The 24,730-nt window shown below is 47.3% G+C and overlaps 1 protein-coding gene across 1 annotated transcript in view; it reads right to left on the bottom strand.

The window, feature by feature from the left end:
* Positions 1 to 24,730, bottom strand: part of PDE11A (phosphodiesterase 11A) — a 425,526-nt gene that overhangs the window by 67,471 nt on the left and 333,325 nt on the right. Inside the window, exons 13-15 of the mRNA XM_075529079.1 lie at positions 22,915 to 23,024; positions 10,206 to 10,296; positions 4,923 to 5,023 (exon numbers count right to left, since the gene is read on the bottom strand). Of these exons, the coding sequence (XP_075385194.1) occupies positions 4,923 to 5,023; positions 10,206 to 10,296; positions 22,915 to 23,024 (302 nt within the window). The remainder of the gene's footprint in view (positions 1 to 4,922; positions 5,024 to 10,205; positions 10,297 to 22,914; positions 23,025 to 24,730) is intronic.

Here is a 24,730-nt window from a genome sequence, read left to right as displayed (position 1 = left end):
GGTGGTAGTTGGCTTCCCCCTTCATTAACCCTGGGCACTGTTTTGGCAAAAAAAAAAAAATGGGGCAACACTTAATTGTATGTGGACAGGCAAGTGAATTAGCTTCCTGAAGGTCTAGCTTCGAGAATGAGCAGCTATTCAGAACCTCTGAAACAATCACTGACTAACAGGCACCAAGCCAGCTTCTTGAGGCGGCAACAGACATTAGCAGGGCTGTGGCGTTAAGATAAGGGCAGAGTAATGAGGAAACGAGTTGCAACCAGCTTCTTTGACTATGTGCCAGCTTCATGGGACTCTGTGTCACATCCCTAACGGGGCTTGATAAATGGACTGCAAGTGTTGAGTTGGTTGTTTTTTTCTCACCCTCCTGAGAAGTTACTTGGAGAGTTGGCTTGGGGGACACGTCTACTTTGGGAAAAGATGTGTGTGAAACAAAACCCTGCAAATATATGGGACAGGAAGTAAAACTGCTAAGAGGATATCATCATTCCACAAATCCTAAATCAAGGAATATTGGGCCAGAAAAGGCTGGAAAGCCAGGAAATTAGGTGAAATAGAAGGGTCCTCAAACATGCAGTATAAATGAGGCATAAAGCAATAGAGTGTGTAGATAGTCCCATTTATAAAACGATGCAACAAGAGAGGTGAGTCTATAATCTACTTTGGGTGATAAGATGCACATCTGAATATCTAATTTATTTATAAAAGTTTGAAAATATTTTTAAAAATCTGTTCATGATAAGAGTTTCCATGTATATATGTGTTCTTTACTTCAGGTACTCTATTACATGCTTTATAAAGTATTGCTAATCTTTATAATAGGTTACAATATATCAATTATTATCACCATTTGACACATGAGGAAAAGAGGCCTCAACAGGTAAATAATTTGATAACATAACACACAGCTAATTAGTGGCAGTGTTGCTTAGATTTTAATTTTTTAAGATACCCTCTAAATAACTGCCAGCAAGTTGATTCTGACACACAGTGACCCTGTAGGACAGAGGTTTAAACATAAGTATTTTTATTATTTGGATTCTCAAGACTTTAAGTTTCTATCCCTTTGGGTTTCTGAGACGTTGGACCTTTACAGGAGTAGACAGTCTCATCTTTCTCCCATGGAGCAACTGGGGGGTTCGAACTGCCGACCTTGTGGTTAACAGCTCATGTGCAGCCTGCTATGCCACCAGGATCCCTTTTAGATACCAAAGACATGGTGGAAAGATTCCATTATGTTTTAATTCCATTTGCCACAAACATTTTGAAGCCCTTATGTATCTATTTAAAAATCATTAGAATTTGTGTTTATCAAAGTAATGGAATCACCTAGTTAACAAATGAAATACTGTATGTACTTGAGTATAAGCTAGCCTGAATATCAGCCGAGCTGACTTATACACGAGTATATATGGTAGTCAGGAGAGGTGTATCGTGGAATATGGCAGCAGCGCGCTCTACCTTCAGCTGTTCTGTCCTTTGACTCAATCTCCCAATGCTTTCATTGTCTGCTTGTTTGTAATTTTGCAAATCATATGTTACATTTCCAAGAATTCTTTCTCCTTCTATGGTTGTCCTATAATCATGTCTAAGCATCTTCTGTTTGTTTCGTGGATGCAATAGCTTAGCTCTCTGAGGATTTTAAGAGTAGTGCCCCCTTTCCTTCTGAATTCTGTATCTGCTTGTTTTGACCTCTGTTTTTCATATCAGAGATAGAAATGTCCTGTGATTCTTGGTTGTCTTTACAAAACAGTGGGGATAGGTGTGTGCCTGTGTATGGCTGGGGTAGTTGCTAGAAAATACAGTCTAAAGTTCAATTTCAAATAAACAACAAATAATTTTTCAGTATAAGTCTGACTCCAGTACCGCATGAGACACTTACACCAACAATACGATCTGTGGCGTATGTGAAAGCGACATTTCCCGGGCCTCCTGCATCTCTGTTTGCTGCCCCGGCAACCCGGCTTGTGTGTGACCTGTAGACACCTTGCTTCCGGGTGACCAGGTTAGGGGCCATGGGATTCCAATCCCGAGACTTGTTCCACTTCACTAAGTTCTTTCTTCTGAACGCTCTATGGCGTTCCGGCTCTACTTGTTTTAGTGGAGAGCCCTTTATTTCAGTTCTCCAGAGGTAAGCCATTAGGGGAGAGGGAGGGGAGCTGCCTGACTAAGACCATGGCGGACTTCTCGGCAGCAGTCTCCTTGTCTTTGAGGTCTTCCCGCCCTTTCCACGGGACATTTTACCTCCAAGAGCTGAGCACGGTTCTGTAGGGCAAACGGACTTGTGCCGCAGGGACGGCCTCTGTAGACCTCTGTATCCGGCTTCAGTTAGCATTCATTGGGTGGCCTTCCATTTCCCACACCATATGAACGTTTCTTCTCAGCTGTTGTGTGTCCTTACTTTTTTCCCCTATAGGTTTCTGCTTTAATTTTTTCCCCTTTCATGTTCATTTAGTGTCATTGTAGTGGAACTTAGGAGGAGAGGCTATAGTTCCTTGGTTCAATCCACAAGGCTTAACAAAAGGCCAGGGTGAGGTTTAAATCCTAGCCAATATCATGCCAAAGCCTTCACCTGTGTGCGTGCCACGCAGCCGTCCACTGAGAGGACCGCAGCAATAAACACCTGGGGGGGGGGGGTTTGCCAGCTCTCTGCCCGATAGGCTTCTTCCATCTGTTGCTTGGTCAGAGGCCCTCTGGCTTTCAGTTGGGCATCTCGCTACCCAGAATAAAGAATTCTTCCCAACATTTCTTGAAGCGATATGGCCAAGTCATTAAATCCTGGCAAATTAAACATAAGTGTTTTATAGCAGCTCCCATGATATTCTCTTAAATGATCATTTGCATTACCCTTCAGGACTTCTATCCTTACTCCCTTTTTTCTCGCAGCTGAGTGGGACGTGGTTCTATGGCTGGAGCTTGGGCAGCTGTCAGGAGCTCAGCCGCGGGAGGAGTCTGGGACCCTGGCAACTTAATGAAGCCTCCCCCCAACTCAGATTGCTTTTCCCCAGACTTGTTTTATTGGACAGCTTAGTGAGTCACCGTTACTTTGAGTTTTCTGTCATCCGTAATTGAACCTAACCCTAACTTTTGTAGAGTCCAAGTGCAGTAAGACTTCAGAGAAGGTGACACAAGGCTTTGTAGAAAAGATGGGAGAAGAGCAGAGTCTTAAAAGATGGTTAGTTCAGCCAGACGAGAACCCGGGGGATAGATCCCATGTGGAACACATGGGCGAGACAGCACAGACTCTTCAACGGGTTGGTACAAACAAACCAGGAAGGTGAGAAGTAGCAGGTAAGAATGAAGAAAAGGCTGGGGACAGATTGTGAAAGGTCAAACCAGAGGTTACTTTGTTAGAGACGAAGCCATGCAAGGGTTTTGAGAAGGAGGTTGGAGAAACAGGTCTAGAATGGAAGGGAAGGCTAGGGTGAAGAATTGAAGAGAGAGGTAATTGGTGAGGCCGGGGCAGTGAATAGAATCTACACAGAGAAAGAAAAACATGGGTCCAAGGACTAATTTCTGGGAGCAAGAGTCCAGGAAAGAAGAGAATATGGCAGCTGGATGTTGCGGAAGCAAAGAATGTCCCTGAGAAATCAGTAAACAACTCAAAGATATTAGAACAGCAGGTCATTCGACCCCCCAATGAACGACCCTCTCACAGGGGTCACCCGTTTCATAACAGTAGCAAAATTACAGCGATGAAGTAGTAGCGAAAATAATTTTATGGTTGGGGGTCACCACCACACGAGGAACTGTAATAAAGGGTCATGGCATTAGGAAGCTTCAGAACCACTGAATTAGAACATACCAGAAATTAATGAAATGCCTTGATTTTGGACACAAGGAAGTCTCTGGTGCCCTCTGATAATTCAATTTTAGTAGAATGTAGAGGTGGGTGCTGGTATTCAGGGTATAAGTAGGTGGTGGTAAAAATGGAGCTTTTAACGTGGTTAGTCTATCAAAGGGAGTCCCTGGCATATTCCAATAGTCAATGCTCTCGGCTACTTAATCGCCCAACGGTTGGAGGGCTGAATTCACCCATAAGAGCATCAGGAGAAAGGCTTGGTAGTCTGCTTCAAACAAACAAACCCCCAGCAGTTGAAAACCCTGTGGCACACAGTTCTCCTCTGACACGCGTAGGCTCCCCGTGAGTCAGAGTCAACTTCAGGACAACTGGTTATTGATTTTATCAAAAAAGGGTGGCAGTAGAAGAAAGGTAAATTGAAAATTTATTAAAGATCTCTATGGACTCCTCCTCCCCCTTCCCCCTCCCCTCCCCCCTACACACACACAGAGGGAGAGAGAGACTCCCCCTCCCCCCAAACACACACACAGAGGGTGGGGGGAGAGAGAGAGAGGTTGTTTGGTTGATAAAAAAGGAGAGAGTTGTGCATCTCAGTGGAGGCAGATAGTGACGAGCTGCCAGCAGAAGTGGTGCACGTCTCAGAGAGAACGGGAAGGATGGATTGCCAGCTCAGATGGGGGCCCGGATGCTGGATAAAAGGGGAGTTATTACTCTGAAAAAGAAGGGTAACAGGGGGGGGGTGAAGACTTGGATATCTAGACAACCTTCTAGCGATCCATATTTTTCATCCTCCTCATCGTTAGTGATGCTAGCATCTGACCAGAAATAAGAGGCAAAATTAGGACTTTTAGGTGGCCTCATGTAGTTTCCAAGTCTGGAGTCTCAAACAAGCCTCATAAAGCAGAAGAACAAATGCACCTGGTGACTGTAACCTTGCTTCCTTGGCTCACAGATATGTCCTGAAAGTGAGAACGAGGTTCATTTAGATGAGGGTTCCGCTCATCGACACATTGATATTGATACCAGAATAGCAGGTAACTCCCAGCACACACCTGACGATCAATTGCAGGGTGGAACTTTAGATACCCATTTGTCAAATAGATCAAATGCCGATACCTACTCGAAGTACAGCGTGATGTCTGTTGCCAGTATCGACTGCTTCAAAAGCTGCATCAGGTCACTGTACTCCTTGGAGGACAAATTAGCGAAGATGTTGTGACCCTGCAGGGAAAGTAAGAGTAACCAAAGAGAGCATTGAACCAGTGGTTGTTGAATTCCCCCCCCCGCTGTATTAAAAAAGGGGGTGTTTTGGGGATATGATAACCACCATCTGTACAAAAGCTGAGGGTGTGAACATCCAAATAGATGCCCTGGTCAGCAGCAAACCGAGAGCACACAGTCTGGCACACTTCATTCTATTTTGAAGAGAGGACTCTGGAAATGGTTGACCTTACTTTACTGTGGAAATGTTTGTGCTGACAATTCTAGCTAATTACTAAGAAGAGAAGTTGGAAAAACTTTTAGGGAGTCTTTCTGACCCCTAAGTAATTACTGGTCTTATTGTTAGAATTTAAGTTGACATGTTGGAAATACTTTGCACAGGAAACAAGTGACTCTAAGGAGGAGGGCACGCATCCACTAGAACAGAGCTTCTCAACAGGGATCGATTTTTGCCGCCTCCGGGCTATTTGCCGTGAGTGGAGATTGGTGGCTGCGGTCTCACGGTGGGAGGGTGCTATGGTATCCTATGGGTAGAACCAGGGATACTGCTAACCACACGCTACAATGCACAGGACAGCCCCTACACAACACCACCACCAATAAAAAGTGGGGGCCCCCATCATGAGTGGTGCTGAAGTCGAGACACACTGAGTTTAAGTTAAGGTATACCTTAATGAAATGTCTGGCAGTATAAATGCAAGGTAGTAATTAGTGATGTATATGGCCTTGTTCTTGGCACCGTGGACCCGAATTTACCCAGGAAAACTTGCCAATACACCCCCACCTTTGAAAAGCACTTTCATAGGTTCATCAAACTTTGTTATAACTTCATGAGGCAGCTCCACGATCTGTTCTTAATAAAGAGAAAAATCTTCCCTTAAAGCACCCAATAATTCACCGACTTGGCTGGGAACACCAGGCCTTTTTCTTCTGCAGGGCTATTTAGTATGAGATCCAAACTCTTGAGCATATGGTCGGGGAACTGGACAAATTTGGGACCTTGTGTTGAGAGCCAGAAGATGGGGGAGAAGGGAGGGGCCCCTGTGACTCTCTGAGAAAGAACTATTCTCCGAGGAGAGGGAAATTAATTCTCTCTCAGAACCAGAATATCAATTAGTAAATGAGCTCTAGCCGGCACCGCACGATGATCACCCGCCCCCGGAGTTCATTTATCTTTGGGTGAGCCTGCCACTCCTTAACAGTAGAGCACATTGGTTTCACCTGGGACCAGGTCCAATATTAATAATAATTTTCAAATGAACTCTTCCAGACCCTTAATTCTGCCATTAGGCTGAAGACAAATAACCGAAGGAAGGAATGCCTCACCATAATTCTGGCCAAGTTTCTCTGCCAGAGCCTCGCCCTGGATCAATCACAGGCTGCTCTTTTTCGGGTTCTGGAGAAAAGTGACGTTCTGGAAAGGTCGCCCCTTGGACTGGGCTCCATCCCCCGCATCTTCCAGTGGAAGATGTGGGACTAACGTAGAGCATTATAGTCAAATCATTCGAGAACTAAAAAGAAAATTGGTCTGAATTTGAGGAGTCTTACTATTTTGTGAGGGAGTGCATTTTACTACTTTAAAGGACATATAGAGAGAGCCCGGGAACACTTGTGGAGTGGTGGGTTATTAATTGAGCTGTCAACCACAGGTCGTCGGTTCAGATCCACCAGTGGCTCTGCAAGAGGAAGACGAGGCTGTCCAATCCCATAATGATGTAGGTCTGAGAAACCTCCAGGACAGTTCTGCTTTGTGCAACAGGCTTACCATGTCTTGGAACAGACTCAATGACAGTGACTTGGGTCTTGGATTTTGGTGGTGCGGTGGTTACATGTTCAATTCCTAACGGGAAGTTAGGTAGTTTGAATCCAATTAGCAGCTGAAAGGGAGATGAGACCTCCTAGGTGGCTCCAGTAAAGGTTCCCCCTAGACTGCTCTACAGGGGCAATTGTATGAGGAGTAGAACTCTACTCAAGGAAACCTAACAGCAGCAGCAACAACGACAACAACAACAATAACAACAACAGAACCCTGGGAAAGAGTCAGTCAGACTGCCTTAAGGGGGTAAAAATGTCAATTTGTAACCAATATATTGTTTTTATGCAAATAGGCCTTCAACAGGGCTTTGTGGGTTTGTTAAATAGATCGAAGTCTCCCAGAGAAGATGTTCCTACTCTATTTAGGGAAAGGGTGAGTGCGGTATTGATTGGCATGAAGCCAAACTTGGACGGACAGGCTGGGACAACCAACTGGCTGCTTGGCCTTCAGCAAAGCGGTTTCACCTCTCCATCTCCGTCCCTGTGTATGGTTAAGTGTGGTGACATTAACACCATCTTTCTGCCTTTCTGATGGGCAGGGCCGAGAAGGCCTGTGGGTGAGGTATGAGGTGCCCAGTACATCCAAGGTGCTCAGTGGGCAGCCCCGTCCTATTCTCCATTCTTCTTAGTGAACACCACTGTGAAGGGCAGCCAAGGCGCCGTGTGTGGGGCCGCTGCTCTTGTTAGGCACCATCTACACGTAGGTTCCAAACGCAGGAAGGACGCCCCACGGAGGCCTCAGTGTGGCTGAGAGCTGGAGGCTGCCTTAGACAGTCCTCTATCGTGTATGTTGTCGTTCTTGTTGTTCGGTGTCACCGAGCTGGTTCTGACTCATAGAGCCTCCATGTCCAACAGAACCGCCATTGCCCGGCCCTGCACCGTCCTGCCAAGTGTGCTGCTACTGGAGCCTGTTGTTGCAGCCACTGGGTCAACCCCTCTTGTTCCTCTGCTTTACCAAGCCTGATCTCCTTTTCCAGGGACTGGTCTCTCCTGACACCATGTACAAACTATTGAGAAACCTCCCCATCCTTGCCCCTAAGGAGCCTTCCGGTTGTACTTCTTTCAAGACAGACCTGTTTATTCTTTCGACACTCCATGGGACTCTCAGTCTTGCTCACCAACACCATAACTCAAACACACCGATTTCTCTTTAGTCATCCTTAGTCAGTGCCCCACTTTAATATGTAAACAAGGCCACTGGAAATATCGAGGCCTGGTCAGGCGCACCTTAGTCCACAAGGCTCCGTCCTTGATTTTCAGCACTTCAAAGAGGTCTTGGGCAGTGTTTGATCTCTGGACTGCTGCTTCCATGAGCATCGACTTGGATCCAAGCAAGATGAAGTCGTTGGCAATTTCAATCTGTTCTCCACTTATCATGATGTTCCCTAGTGGTCCAGTTGTGAGAATTGTGTTTTGTTTTTAACATTGATTCAGAATCCACACCGAAGGTAGAAATCCTTGATTTTCATCAGCAAGTGACTCAAGTCCTCTTTCAGCAAGCACAGTTTTATCACCTGCGTCTTTCAGGTTGTTAATAAGCTTTCTCCAGACCTGATGCTGCATACACGTTCCTATCATCCAGCTTCTCTGAGGGTTGAATAAGTACAGTGAGGGGCTAGAGCCCTGCTGCACACCTTTCCTGATTTTGAAACATGCAGTATACCCTTATTTTGTTCTCACAGCTGCCTCTTGATCGAATGAGTCGGGTAGAGACTACTATGGTTTTAACTCAGGAAGTCTCCAAAGGCACAGACAAATGACATTCCGAGGAAGCCTGACCATGCTTGTGCACAAGGGTGGGCTTTTGAGAGTTGGGGGTGGACACCCATCCTGGTACGGAAAGGTCATCTCAAATGTAGGTCCGCGGTCCCCCAGTTCCCTCATGGGCTACCCTCAGTTTAAACATGGCTTCGGTTGGGCAATGCCAGAGCCACAGATGCCAAGCTGCTGGTTCCCATCAGAGTTCCTGAGAGTCCACGTCTTGGGGTTCTGTTGCCCTCTGCAAATCCATGGCCCCCAGAGGGTTTGCCCTTCCCATGTTCTCAGTGTCGCCTTCCCTTTATGAGGTTGAAGGCTTTCATGATATTGCAAAGGTCAGGCTCTCTCAGGATAGGCTGGAGGGAAAACCCTCCCTATTTAATGATGCTATTCCAGCGAAGCAGGGCCTTAATGATGATAATAATAATAATTAATGACACAGTTAGAGAAATGACAAATAATGGGGAACAGATGATCCCTTCCTGGCCACACACACACACACACACACACACACACACACACACACTCTCTCTCTCTCTCTCTCTCTCACAGTCTGTACGCCTGCAGAAAATTAAACAGACCCTTTCCTGGCCATTTTGAATTCAGATGTTTCCATCAGAGTCAGTGGTTTCTGTTTTCCTCTGCAGAGAGCCAGAGGGGTAAAATCCTAATTACTTCCAAAGCCTGTATTGCGCGGCGAAGAGAAACAAGGCAGACAGTATTGGCCTTGGGTCTTAAGTTGAGTTGCAGATGTCACTTTTAATCTGGTTCCACCAGCAATGTAAAGGGTTTGTCAGTTGTTTTTTCATTGTTCTTAATAAAGTATAAAATACAGGATATCATTCTGACCCGGTTTCTGCTTCTACTGTCTTTTGGAAAAATGGCTCTGGGTTACACTTGCCACTTGGACCAAGTCACTTCTTTAGTGAGCTGCTGTGTCCCTTAATGAAGGTGAGATCATGCTCCAGTGACAAACAATGGGTAGTCAGTCCAGTTATGTGACTCTGACAAGCAGCAATGGGGCTCAAATGAATCAACTTCGAAAAAGGTCCTTGATCGGCCCCAATACCTCCAGGACGATTCTGACTCCCAGCGACCCTATCGGATGGAATGGAATTGCCCTGGGGATTTCTCAGAATGTCAATCTTTACAGGAGCAGAAAGCCTCATCTTTCTCCTGTGGAGTGCCTGATGGATTCAAACTGCTGACTTTACTGTGAGCAATGTAACATGTGACACACCAGACTACCAGGTGCTTTCAAGCTCAAAAAACCCAATAAATCCAAACTCACTGCCATGTGTCAATCCTGACTCAGCAATGCTGTGGGATAGGGTAGGACTGCCCCTGTGGGTCCCTGAGACTGACACTCTTTATGGTGGTGGGAAGTCTCATCTGCTGCTAGTTGTTCTTAACTGCTGGCCTTGTGGCTATTGGTCCAACATGTAACCGCTATACAGACCCAGGGCTTCTTCAGGGTCAGGGTTTTGGCTTAAAACAAAATGCCCTACTGCTCTTCATCCACCTGTGACACTACAAAGAAAGAGAGGCGGGAAGTCAAGGGTGTTGTTGGTTTTCTTTCCAGGGGACGCGCAGAACATTGGGTCTGTACCTCGCTTTGCAGGATCATCACTGCGTGGTTAAAGTGATGATGCTCCAGGGTAGCAGAGGTGCCATAGAGCTGGGCCAGGGCAGAGCCACTCCTGCAAGAGATCAGAAGGTGAGTGAACAGGGCCCTTCACCCACCAGCCACCCCCGACACCCAGCTTTGTGGATCAAACTATTTTCCCTGTTCTTGGCAAACGACCATGAGCAGATAGATTCTCAGCTAGTTGCACGTGTAGTTTGCTCATCCATTAAATACACCTTTGGGGGAGTCTTCTGCGTGTCGGGTTGAGTGCTGCAGAAGACGCCAGGATGAATAAGACCCAGTTCCTGGCTCCAGGGCATCTAAGACTGGCGAGGAACAGAAACATGCAAACACAAGGGAGACAACGCACAGAGCTGTTGGTGGTGAGCCCATTCCCACTCATGAAGAAACCCTGCCGAGCCTGCACTGTCCTTACAATGGTTCCGAGTTTGAGCCCATTGCTGCAGCCACTGGGCCAAGCCTGTTTTTCCAGGGTCTCCCACTTTTGTGCTGCCCTCCACTCTACCAAGCATGGTATCATTTTCTAGGGACCGGTCTCTCCTGATAACACGTCTGAAGTAGGTAAGACAAAGTTTGGCCATCCTGGCCTCTAAGGAGCCTTCAGCCGTGCCTCCAGGGCAGACCCGCTTGTTCTTTCAGAAGCCCAGGGTACTTTCAGTATGCTTCGCCAGGGCCACGGTCCACATACGTCGGTTCTTCTTGGGCCTTCCTTAGTCGGTGTCCACATTTCACATGAAAGTACCATGGCTTCAGTCAGGCGCCTTAGTCCTCAAAGTAACCTCCCTGCTTTTCGACACTTCAGAGAGGCCTTGGACGGCAGATTGACCCAGTGTGTTTGCTCTCTGAACTGCTGCTTCCATGAGCATTGATTGTGGATCCAGAGGTGCTACAGAAGATCGGTCTGGCAATCTACTCAGGGACGGTCAGGGGCAATGGGGCTGTGGGGAGTGGGATCAGCTTCAGAAATCCTGTGGAGCATATTTCCACTGTGACCACGTGGGGGCACCATGATCAGAAATGATCTGCAAGCAACTGGTTCTTTCCCAATGGCTTGTTAAGAAAGCCACTCGAACTCCCAGGTGCTCTGTCTCATAGTTTTGTGAAAAGCTTTCAGGGCCCCTTTAAAAACAGCTGTTTGTATCAGACATCTCTGTTGGCTGTCTGATGGTAAAACTGCTGGAAAGCTGGACAGGTTAATGCAGAAAGCACCATTAATGATGGAAAGGTCAGGCTTTTTGGTTTCCGAGTGCCCTTAATGGTGGTCTTAGACCCAATGTACTTGACTCTCCATCGGAGAAGTCCATTTTAATATTATTCAGAGACTATTTTATCTATCCACAACTGGACCAACAGGCAACAACAGCAGGTTAAATGGAGACAAGATAGAAGGTTTCTGTCTGGCGTAGATCTACTTTCAAGGCTCATGGAAGTAGCAGTCAAGAGATCAAACACTGCATGGCACTGGGCGGATCTGCTGGCCAAGACCTCGAATGTGACTTTGAGGGCTAAGGTGCGCCGGACCCACACTGTGGTGTTCTCAACTGTCTCATCGGTCTGTTAGACACCAATAAGGAAGACAGAAGAAGAAGCAGTGATTTTGAATGATGATGCGGGTAAAGCTTATCGAAAGTACGACAGACTGCCCAAAGGACAAACCGATCTTCCCTGGAAGAAGCACGGCTGGGACGCTCCTTGGTGAGGATGGGGTGGTTTCTCGTGTACTTTGGACCAGTCCCTGGAGAAGGACCGGGGAGAGGCAGCGAAAAGGATGGATTGGCACAGTAGCTGCCCCAACGGGTCAAGCATCAGAACCGCGAGGCTAGTGGAGGGCCAGGCGGCATTTCACCCTATTGTATGTGGGGTCACTGGGACTCAGAACCAACTCGATGCCACCTAACAGCCACAGTATACATCGAATGCAATTTCCAGCTCTCAGTCACCCCGATGCCTCAGTGGGGGATCCTCCCTGCATTTGGAGCTAGACTTCAGCGCTTCCAGTCCTCAGTTGTTTCACCAAGTTACTTGGCCTTTTGAATGCCCTGTTGCTTGGTCTTTAGAATGAGGCCAATAATGTCCACTCCAGCTGTTAGGATCAAGTCAGATGTTTGAAGGTGCCCATCACAGTGCCTAGCTTGAAGTAGTCTGTGGACGACGTTGCGTGGACACTATTGTACGAATAGACATTTCCATCTAAAATCAATAAAATGTTCATTGATGCTTGAACAGATGAGTTCCCGCTGTCTGTAAATTTTACTCACTTAGCCCAACCCATGCCTCAACAATGTCACTGCAGTCACGTTCAGTTAAAAGGTTCAGATATGTTTATTCCTGTTCCCTCTGCTCTGGGGCTGGCAGCTAGAGCGTCTGAAATGTGGAAGGGCCCCTCGATAATCCACCGTCTCAAGGGCGGCACAGGACTGACACTCAGACCATCCAGGTCCTGCATTCTTTCAGCTAAGTCCAGGGGGCCACAGACACAGGAAGGGAAACTGGCCTTGAACTTGGAAACCCTGGGAGGAGGCAGCTCCCAGTCTGCTCCGCCAGCGAACGGAGCAGGGGCTGCATCCAAGTACAACACAAAGGACCTCGGGCACACACTGCCCTCCAGCCTGCCAAGAGGCAGCCCAGAGCAGTCCATCCGGGGCTCGTGGGTGGGCCTGGCACGCGTTGGAGAGGTCGCAAGGTTCCGTTCAGCAGGGTTGACGGTAAATAAAAGGTAGTAAGGAAGGTACTAGACTTTAATCAGGAATGTGTGATTTCTCAAAATCTTGCCTTTACTTATATCATATGAGCAAAACTTTGTTAGGATAATATTAGCAATCGTGATTAATATTTAACATTAATGATGGCTTTTCTACATGGGGTTCATGTTGGTCAAAGTGTGTGTTTCAGAAATGTGTGAGGTCTACTTTGGCTTTTTGAGGCATTTTTTGGTGCATATCACTTGCTTGGATGAGGCGCTTAAAACAGACAAAAAGCTAGTTGCTTGGCTAATCAGCTGAAGTCATATGACTAGCGATTCACCTCAAATTGGCAGGGTGACGCTAATAAGCGTGTTAACATTTTTTATAATAATGTTGTTCACAATAATAGATACCATTAGTAAATGCCTACCATGCACGAGGCACCAATATTACCAACCTCATTTAATTTTCCCCTCTTTTAATTCTGACAATGACAGGGAGCCAGGTGTTGCTTTCTGATTCTCCACATGAGAAAACCAATCTGCAGAGACATTGTGTCCCTTTCCCAAGGTCACGGGGCTGGGAAGGGCCAGATTTAGATTTGAATTCAAGTTTGTAGCATTCCTTTCGCTACATTAGATTGTCTTTTGCTAACCCAATGAGAGGGATTATTGTAACGTACATTTCTGATACTTCATTCTTCATTTCCACGAGTGGACCATCATCAATGACAGAAGACTTAGCAAGTTCACTCAGGATGCCCGTGCTAGAATCGGGAATACAGCTCTTTCCTGCAGCCTTGTTCTGTGTCACGGGCATGCGCAGATGCGCTTCATTTACTTGCTCCTAGGAATCCTGATAACAGGGCCACTGGTAGGGTCAGGACGCAAAAGACCGCCTCTTTCTTCCTTCACGTTGGCTTAGCAGGCCCCACTTAAGTTCACTCAGCTAGAAGATCGCAGCTCTGTATTGTCCACATTCAGGAGGAGAACGGAGACGCTTTCTCCTTTCCCTCCTTTGACGGGGGGACACGCCTGCTGCACAGGAACATGCTCCTTATGTTCTCCCCCCTGTCCACAGAGACATGCCTGTCAGACCTCGCCACCGCATGTCCACAGGGACATACCTGTTGTTATCCCTCTCCCCCACTTCCACAGAGACATGCTTCTTATAATTCCCTTCCTCCCAGCCCCCACCATGTCCACAGTGACATGGCCTACCTGTTATCCCCCCATCCCATGTTCAGATAGCTCTGAAGGGCTGCGCTCCACTGCAGGGTGGTCTCTCAGTCGCCCGGGTTCTGTGCACAGGCAGCCCTGTGAGTCTCCTCTGAGTGGCTCCCGCCCTCCGACAAGACTGTCAAGTCTGTCTTACATCTTCCTACCTGCACGCAATTATTATCACCACCGGCATGACAGCATGCAGACTTTGCCAGCAAGCATTCAGATGGAAGTTGGGAAAGCACAGAAAGGCAATGAGTCTCGTTCATTCATTTATCCATCAGCCAACAAGCCATAGTGACCATCACGATGCAAGGCCCTCCTTGTGTGAAATACCAAGGTAAAGAAGCTGCGACCCATCCCCTCCCGTGGCTCCCAGTCTAACGAGGAGCATGACAGTAACCACGAGGCAGAGGCCTTCACCAGGGTACAAGAGGAGTCCAGTAGCCTGGCTCCTGGATGTCCCACAGGCATCTCCACGGAGGAAATGAGATTTGCTTTGGGTCTTCAGTGAGTGTTTTTCAGACGGAATAAAAATCTACAGGGGCCAGTGGTGACTCGCAGAGGAATGAAGCAGCAGGGACACCCGCAAGACTATGTCAGCATGAAGGAGGGGACAGGGCCCAGAGCAAATCATTAGCTTGACTTTGACGATTCATACACATTTCATTTCAATTCATCCATTTCAGTCTGCTCAACGTCCCTCGCTTCCTCCTCTCTGCTCCTTGTCGCCAGCCCTCCGTCTTAACTTACTCCCTGTGCTTTACTTGGGTACATGCTGCCCTTTGGATTCCAAGTGGGTATCCAACCACTTAACATGGGCGGGCTCCAGTCTGGAGCTGATGGGTGGTGAAGGGCCACGGTCTTACGGGTCCGACCAGGCCCTCTCTGACCAGTAGGCCTGATCTCTCTTATGAGTCTGAGTTTTGTTTCATGTTTTTTTCCCCACTCAATCTAGCACCTTCCATTGTGAGCCTTCGCAGAGTTGGTATGATAGCTGGACACCATCTGGTTCTTTGGGTCCCAGGGTTGTGGACGCCAGCATGGATCTTGGGGAGGAGGGCGGTCTCAAACCTTCTGTGAACACCCCAACAGCCCCTCTTCCCCCCATCTATCATTGTGCTGGAGGCTTCTCTAGCTAGGCTTGCACTATCAATTTTCACCTTTTTGCTAACAAGAAGCACGCATTAACTGGAGCATGATACTATAGCTGGACTTAAAGTTTTCTAGGGTAAAATCTTGTAAGCAAGAATGCTTCCATCTCTCCCTAGCTCCCTTGTTTACGTGACAAGACTTGGTCTCTGTAAGGTCTTCTTAGGCTGCAAACCCTCTCGGTGCTTCAGGCCACGGTTCACAGTCATGGCTGTCAATATCGCCCTTCTATATTGCGGACTTCCTACAGCCACCCTGAGTGAAGCCCACAGTCATGACTTGCTACAAGTAGCAAAACATTAACGACAATGTGTCCATTAGGACACACTGATCAAGAAGTATTCTGCAGAATAAATGGCAGCAATAAAAAGGGCTCCATGGTGGAAGACATTTGGAAAATGTTGGGTTTCCCAGTGATGTCACTGGCGTTGGAGTTACCCAGTACAGTAACTCTTCATGTCAAACCCACCCCTCTGGGGGAGAAGCCTGGCTCTGCCCATTCTTTCTGGCCCCTCTGCCCCTTCCTCCCAAAGGGGGAAGCGATCACAAGGATCTACATATAACCCCTCCCTGGGGGACAGACAACAGAAAAGTGGGTGAAGGGAGACATCAGACAGTGTAAGACATGACAAAGTAATAATTCATAAATTAACAAAGGTTTGTGAGGGAGGGAGGAAGGGAGGGGGGAAAATGAGGAGCTGATACCAAAGGCTCAAGTAGAAAGCAAATGTTTGGAGAATGATGATGGCAACACATGTACAAAAGTGCTTGACACAATGGATGTGTGTATGGATTGTGATGAGTTGTATGAGCCCCCAATAAAATGATTTAAAAGAAAGAAAGAAAGAAGAAAGCTGCTCTCTCTCCACCCATTGTTCCAGGCAAAGACTGTCATCTTCCTCAATGGTGGGCTCTGTGGCCCGACCTGCCTGCACCATCACTGGGTGTGTATGTGTGTGTGTGCGCGAGTGTGTGGTGAATTATCGCACTAGGGTGACATCAAACTTAGTGACAACACTGCTTTGGTAGTCCCTTCCCCTGAGACATTGCCCTGCCTGCCACTTCCACTTGCCACAGCCACCAGGGGGTAATTTTGGTGTCATTTCCTCTGATACTGTGGGGGGGGGGAGGGGAGCCATATGGATCCTTGCACCCCCAGCTCCAGTAACACCATTGTTATTTCTTTGCTGATGGACTTCTCAGCGCTATTAATACATGTATGGATACTGCAGGAGGGAAAGGGAACACACAGTATTTTTTCATCTCATTGGATCGCAAAACCACTTTTTATAAAGGTGATATTCCTTGTGTAAAGGCTGTAGTCCAATTCCTCTTGTAAAATAGATCCAAATCAAATTGGGCTTTACCATCAAACCTCATTTTAATTGCCTGCAGTGTATCCCTCAAACCGATCGTGTTGGCACGAGCAAGCCTTGTGAAAATGTGTGGGGGCAAGATAACTGCAGGAGAAAGGGAGGTGGAGGGAGACAGCCTCACATTTCTGCACGTGCTTCCTCCCGATGCGAATTATTGATGAGGTCGGTCCAACCTGGCTGGAAGCACATTCCAAAGAAAAGTCAGAGTGGAAATCCCTTCCTTATGACCCGAGACTCAGCCTGGAGAAGGGGAGGTGCCTTCATAAACCTCCCTAGATATGAATATTCTCTTTCAAAAACAGACATGCTGGCGTGTGCAGCCACGGCTGTACGGAAACTTTCAAAAGGAAAACTATGAAAGGTAATTAGGAAGTGGAGAATTGTCGGGAGGTGGCGAGGAATGGGATTAGGCTGTCACTGCAGATTAATGTGCCCCAGTATTTCACTTCTGGGACCTGGCCGAAAGCGACAAGATGGGTTTTCATACCCAAGAAATGAGTATAAGAGATTATGCTGGAAATGAATAGAAGAAGTCTCCTAGGAGAATATGCTACAAAGCTGCTTGGTGCTGATATTTAATCATCAGGGGCAGCTGTAATGGAGAGGGGGATGAGTGAGAAACGCCGCCCCTGGAGAAAACAGGCAAGAGGTGGGAACAGAGCCATTTCAAAGCCCTGGGATAATACTGCTCTCCGCCCACGGATCACTAACGCAAGCACTCCAGTACTTGAAAATTAAGACTAAAATATGAAAACGTGCAGGTTCACTTATCAGAAAGGCTAAGAGGATCAATCATGCACCCGCTAACTAAAGTCACAACTCTTTTATAGTGGAGGCAGTTTGCACTTTATATAGTAATTCGTCCCTTGTTAACGGTTTCCTGTTTCTTTATAGCATTATATGTGCAAAAAAAAAAAAGACAGCATTCGCTTTGTCACGTAATAATCAGAGCATTTAAATCCCATTCCCTAACCAGCTAGAAAGGCTGGAATTAGTCAGTGATTACTTTAAGGGAAGGGGCTGTTTATTACACTGCTACATTTCTGCTACAATGTCTCCCACCATGCTACCCACATAGAAAGCACCCATATTTGGGGGAGTTGGACAGGCTGGAGACTTCTTTCTAGGATTTTTTTTTCACACAGTGACATACTCATTCAATAAATATTATTATAATCAATGGAAAGGTCATTCCTTCACTGTCAGGGAACTGGCAGCACAGTGGTTAAGTGTTCAAGGCTAACTGAAAGGTTGGAAGATCAAATCTATCAGTCACTCCAAGGAGAAGGGCAGGGCAGTAGGCTTCTGTAAAGATCCCAGCTTTGGACCCTCAATTCTAGTCAGTTCTGTGGGGTCCAAATCAACCAGATGGGGAGAGGTTTTCCTTTACCGTAAGGTCAAATGGACTCTGTCAGCATTCTCTGTTGAAGGAATCTTAACTGGGGGGTAGGGGGGTGTTGGTGGGATGAATTGTCCCAAGTTCCAAAGTGCTTCCGTTAGGCAGAGAGAGGACTGATGGGCATCTGTGAGGAGTTGGGTAGCTTGGGATAAATTGTATACTACATCACTTGCCTTGAGGAAATACAGCAAGCTCTTTTGAAAGAGGCAGATAGAGTTGACTATGTGGCAGGAGCCCAAACCAAACTCACTGCTGTTGAGTCATCGCTGCCTCCTGACAACCCCCTGTGGTTTTCTGAAACTGTAATTGTTTATGAGAGAAAGCCCAGTCTTTCTCCCGTTGTGGCATGAAGATATGCAAAAATAAATAAAATAAAAGTTGACTTGTAGTATTAGTGACCTACTATCTACGTGAGACATATGAAGAAGTCCTTGGGTGGAGCAAGTGGATTTTGCTTCGCTACCAACCAAATAGTTGGCAGTTCAAATCCACACAGCAGGGCTGTGAAAGAATGGCCCAGTGACCCAGAAGCCCTGTGGGACGGTTCCACCCTGTGACAAATGATGCTGCTATGAGTTGGAATAAACTCGCTGACAAAAGGTTTGCTTTTTTTTTGGGGGGGGGGGTCGTATCTAAAAGTTGTTCAATCTTATGTAAGTAACCTGAAATTTGGGGACTATTTCAGTTTGTGCTATCATAACCAAAACAAGCAAACAAAGCTACAAGTGAGTAACTTTAAAGAACCGGAATTTATTGTCTCACGGTTTTAGAAGATGAAAGTTCAAATCTGGGCATTGGTTCTAGGGAGAGTCCTTTCTTGTTGGTAACCCCTGGACATTCCTTCACTGGTTGAAGATCTTTCTTCACTTGGCATTTGCCAACCCCTGTGTGTGTGTGTGTGTGTGTGTCTAGTCTGCTCTTTTTATAAGAAATCACTCAGAATAAATTAGTTTTAGGACCCACCCTGCTGTAGTATGACCTCATTAGAAAAAGAAAACCTGTTATGAACAAGGTCGTATTTGCAGGTTTAGGGGTTAGGACTTCAATATACCCTCCTGGGGAACACAATTCCAACCATAGAGTCTCATTTTTGTAAAAGTTAAGCTTTGAAGGATATGCTCACAAGTCATGAAATTCATGATTCCATGTCTTTACTTGTTAGATGTAAAAAGATGTAACAGTGTTCCCGAGCTCACACAGCCAGCAAGTCAGGCAATACACTCTAGGAGCCCATATATCCAAACCAGGCATCGCAAACCATGGAGGAGGGTATGATGTAGTGGCTTGAAATACTGAAATCCTACAGCCCAAATCCAAGCCTCAAAATTACCTGTCCCCCCACAGGGGTGTTGGTGAGGATTTGAAACACAGCAAATAACAAATAACTGGTCCTTTTCCTCATCATCTAAGGAACGCACAGTAGAACCAGGTTGGTTAAATGTAACTTAGGACTCCCAGGAGCCCAGTGTTTGTGAGATTGGCTGGCTCTCCTGTGAGTAGCAGAGATGCAGAAAGTCTGCTTGCCCTCAGAGGTTGTACATCTTTCCTTCCTGCTGCTCTCTGAATTTCTGCTCCCTTCGCCTCTCTTCTCTGCAGGCTGACCATGGTGTTTCTCTTGTCCTCTTGGGATGTGACCGTCAGCCTCAGTTCCCAAGTCTACACAGGCCTGTAACTTGGACCCTCACAGCAACGACTCAAATATCGTGGAAAGACAAGCTCGCGCTCATGGGAGACAAAATATGATTGGCCTGGCTTTGATTTAGGGTCTCCTCTTGGTCCAAACAAAGTGAGGGGTCAATTAGTAATCAGAGCTACTACTACTTTTAGTGGAATATGTCGTCTCTCTCTCTCTCTCCTTCTGGGGAGGGGACCACTGATAGCTGAATTCAAGTCATTGTGCACGTCACCGTGACCAGAACACACAAGAGGCTTCCTCTTTTTCTGTAGCCCGAGCATGACGATCTTCTTCATGATGCAGTGGTACATTGGTAAGGGTCTAGCGAGGAAGAGCTAGAGGAAAACACACCAACAGATCCCGTGGGTCTGAGAGAAAGGAACACTTAAGACACACAAAGCGGAATGCACACAAAAACTCAAAATTAGGCACGTTTCAGACTCACATTTATGGTTTATCTTCACAATAGGGGAATGATCTAACTTATAGCATTATACCTGTGCCTATTAAACCTATGCTTTATAACAATCTGTGAAAAGTTACGAACGGTTTTCAATAATCAGAGTTTTATATCTTTACTTAAAGCTACATTAAGAAAGCTGAAATAAACTCTCTGGCCGAGATAGGGCCTAAGAGGCAGAAGGAGACGATGGAGACTAAAGTGACCGTGGGACTTCCCACAGGAGATGTTCCCCGGGGACTTGGGACACGTGCCTGGGAATAAGCATTGCACTGTGGTTCAGAAATATGGAGTTAGGTGGAGGTTATCTGCAGATGGGTGGCGGACCTGAATGAAGGGCCCCGCAGAGCAGGAGAGGAGGGAAGAGAGCCTCCTCTGGGAAGGTTTGGGCAGTGAGCAGGTGTCTTCAGGTAAACGGAGAAGGAAAGAGGACAATCCTTTGTCAATGAGATGAGGGAAGAGAGAGATTTGGGAAGGACTGGTGAAACGTGTCTCATGCCTAAAAGCATCAAGAAAGAAGGACAAGAGGGGCTCCAACAGCTTTGGGCAAGGGGACTGTGGGCCACATCACTGAGGACAATTTTCTTGGTGAGGTGGAACCCAAAGCTACGTGGAAGGAAAAACATTGGGGGAAATGAATACAGGAAACCCAGACACTGTCCAAAGAAACTTGATGGGGAAGTCAGGAAGAGAAATAGATGAGTACCTAGAGGGAGAAGTGGGGATTAAGGGCTTTAAAAAAAATTCTCCTTTTTTCCTCACGACGAGGGTGAGTTGCTCCTGTGAGTAGGATGCAAGGAGTCAGTAAAAAGGGAAGACGGAGGAAGACTGACGGAGCAAGATGCTCGAGGAGAGCTGGGGGGATTGGCTGCGAAGGACAGAAGCAAAGCCCTTCTCTCTCTGAGATCGGAGGCCAGGGGCACAGAGATGAGTGTGCAGGTGGTCAGGGAGGACATGGAGGGAGTTCTCGATTGATGGCCTTAATTTTCTCTGGGAAGTAGGAGGCGAGGTCATCACTGGGTGGACGAAGGAGGTGGTGGAGCATGAGGTGATGTCGGAAGAGAAAACGTTTGGTGCTAAAAGCCGCTGAGAGCAATGGGAGCTGAAGCCAGCTAGGAGCATAGAGAGAGAGAGCGCTTGGGAGTAGTGAGTGTCCAGCTGAGCGGGTAGCACATAACTTTAGGATGCTCCCAAGTCTCATGGTGACATCTTCTCCTGAAGCTTTTAAAAGTTGAGGTGAAGTGAGAAATGGAATCGTTACATTGGACCAGGGCTGCTTTGGGGGAGCTCACGGCCCAAGAAGTTATGAGGGTGGAGGCAATTGAGGGTCTTGAGAAGGGGGGGTTGGCGGGATGGGCTGTGGGATCTACATCGGGCAGAGTGACACATAGCCAGCCTTCATTGGCTGGGTCCAGAGGAATGTAAGGTCCAGGACACCAAGGCCCCAGAGGATCGGGGGTCGGCGCGTGGAGGGACATGACGAGCGGCTGGTTTCTAGGAGCCTGCTGTTGTCTGATGGGATGTTAAAGATTCGGGTTCGAGAGGGAGGCTCGTTCTGAGGGTTTCCCAGTGAATTATATGGCGGTTAGTCTTCCTGCTTTGTTGATGTCCATCTGTAATTTCTCACCAATCTGTGTCTCTCCAGACTCCGACTTCCCATTTCATTCTGTGGGACACAGATACAAACTAACCCCCCACCCCCACAGAATAGGAGTCAGGAATCCTGTGGCCCTGGCCCCCATGTGAGCCACCACGCAGTGGCTATCCTGACCAGACTGCCTCGCTTACAGAGCCAGCTGCCCTCAGTTGACTCTGACTCATGGTCCCCAAGTGTGCCAGGTGGGCTTGGGCTCCGTAGGGAGAAGGGGTCTTTCTTACCGGGTGCTTCTAGGTGGATTCTACCCACCAACCTCTGGGTTAACTGCTTCCCCCAAATCCAAACTCCATGCCTACTCATAGCGACCTCCAGGACAGGGTGGATCTGCTCCTGCGGGTTTCTGAGACCGTAACCCTTGATGGGAGTAGACAGCTGTCTTCCTTCAACGGGCAGCTGGTCATCTCAAACCACTGACTTTGTGCTGATTAGTCCTGAGACCTACAACTTCCTGTGGCATCGATTAGGCACTCAGCAGACGGTTGCCCACACCCGCCCAGCTCGTCTGTGGTTCCTTTGTTTCTTCGCCCTGTTTCTGGGGGAGTACGGGCAGGGAGGGGCAGAGACTGTCCTCCTGTGTGCCGATGACCTTCCTGCAGTTTATTCAGGACTCAGGAGCCAGACTCCCAGGAAGAGATTCAACTGGGGCAGCCAGTGATATTTTGCTCCATAAAGTTCCCGAAGAACCGTTCTGTTTCAGCAGTCCCAAAGCAGATTCTGAGAGACGCAGCTTGCAGAAGCCCACACTGCCATGAAAGCGACTATTCCAGGAAAGGGGCGTGGGGGGGCCCTTACAAAACTGAGCTTTGTTATCTGACTGAGGCCAACAGAGACAGACCAAATCAACAAGCATGACACGAAGGGCACATTTGCAATTAAAAGAAGAATAGGGAATTATAAAGATGGATGGGCCCCATGACACGCAAGCCCGGGCCTGCGTGGCCTTGGCCTCGGATGCCAGAAATTAATGCTTTACTCTTTAGCACCCGTCACCTTTGGCTCTGCGCAGAAAGGCAAATGCATTAAGAGAACAACAATTAGAACACTTACTTAGCTTGGAAGGCATTGTTGGTTCCCCTGTGGTCGAGGTCATGACACAGGCAGCCCACAATCACCGCTAAAATTTCCACCTCGGTCAGAATCTCTTGAAACCCAGCCGTCTGGGAAGAAGGCAAAATGGCAACAGTCACTGCTGGCAGCAGGGGGGTGGGGGTGGGGGGGTAACGCTGGTCAGGGAGCAACAATCGAGCCTGTGTCCACATCCGCGTCGCTTAGGGAAGTGATTAACTGCCACCTCCTTCCATGACAGTAGGTTGGGTGGTCAGTGGCATAATCTAAGGTCCCCCCAGTGATGAATTAGCCGGCTGTCACCAGGGCCCACCCCGCCACACCAGGACAAAGGTCAGGCTAGTTTGTTGGCTTTTGGGACAGGAGTTTCCACTCGCTGCACACAGTCACAGTTTGGCAAAGGACCAGAGCAGATTGTGGGTAGTGGCTCTACATTTCATGAGCACCCTGCTTATGGGCCGAGGGGATTGTGGCTTTCAAACGGAACGCTGTGGCCCAGGTGCCACTCAAATTTAATGTAATATTATAGATATCTCCAAAGAAACAATGTAGGAATATTCCAAGTGGTAGCACATGACATTTTGAAGTTCTCTTTTACATGCTTTATTCAATATTCACTGGGGGTGGGGTTGGGCAGGTGAACCTTTCACAGTTAATAAGGCAGTGCAGGTCTGGAAAACTACAATTTGGGAAAATATTAGGCGCCTCAGGTTGCGGATCCAGTGGTGTGTCCACCACATGGAATTCTTTTTTCATTACCCTGGGCAATGCACAGGTGGGTGAGCTGTCTCGGGGAAGCGGTTTGGATAGAATGGTGTCGCTAGTTCCGACGAAGAAGCAGACCTCTGGGAAAGCAGCCAGGGTACTTTCTGGAGCCACAGGCTTCATGTATTTCTCCTCCCTCTACTTTATAAGTTTCTCATTTCATTTCTTATCAAAATCTTTATCAGAGGGCCAGGGGGAGGAGTGGGAGGATGCAAATCATTTCACTTTTCATGTGTGTTTTCTGCCCCCAAAGCCAGGATCTCGAGGTAGTGCCTGTAAGACACTTTCCTTAGAGCAGTTAGTGCTTGGCTTTGCCACTGGTTTGCTGTTAGCTGCCGCGGAGGGGATTCGGACTCGTGGGAAGGCTAGGTTCAGCAGGACAAACTGTCCGGTCCTGCGCCATCCTCACAATTTCTACTTTCAGGCCAGGGGTGCAGCCACTGTATCGATCTGTCTTGTGGAAGGCCTTCCTCTTCTTTGCTGACCCTCTGCTCTACCAAGCGTGATATCTTTTTCCAGGGACTGGTCTTTCTTGATAATGCCCAAAGTATGTGAGGTGGAACCTGAATGCCGTTGCTTCTAAGGAGCATCCCGGTTGTACTTTTTCCAAGACTGAATTGTGTGTTCTTCTGGCCTTCCATAGTACTTTCAATATTCTTTGTCGGGCGCCCAATCTTTTGCCAAATTCTAATGTTTCAGATATTGATGCATAGTTGAAATGCATCAATTCTTCTTCGTTCTTTCTTATTCATTTCTCAATTTTTACAAACATATGAGGCAACTGAAAATACCTGGCTCTCCTTCGTCCTCAAAGTTACATTTTTTTAACAGTTTTATTGGCACATCATTTACATATCATAGAATCGAATAGTTCAATTTTTCAGACATCAAGGGGGACTTATTCTTCAACACTTTAATGAGGTCTTGTGCAGCCTATTTGCCCAGTACAACATGTTGTTTGATTTCTTGATTGTTACTTCTATGGTTCCTGCCTGTGGATCCAAGTAAATTGAAACACTCGACAACTTCAGAC

Source organism: Tenrec ecaudatus, chromosome 13, assembly GCF_050624435.1.
Source record: "Tenrec ecaudatus isolate mTenEca1 chromosome 13, mTenEca1.hap1, whole genome shotgun sequence".
NCBI classification, from domain to species: domain Eukaryota; kingdom Metazoa; phylum Chordata; class Mammalia; order Afrosoricida; family Tenrecidae; genus Tenrec; species Tenrec ecaudatus.
The sequence above is the reverse complement of the archived record's forward strand: the minus strand, read 5'-3'. Positions and strand labels throughout refer to the sequence as shown.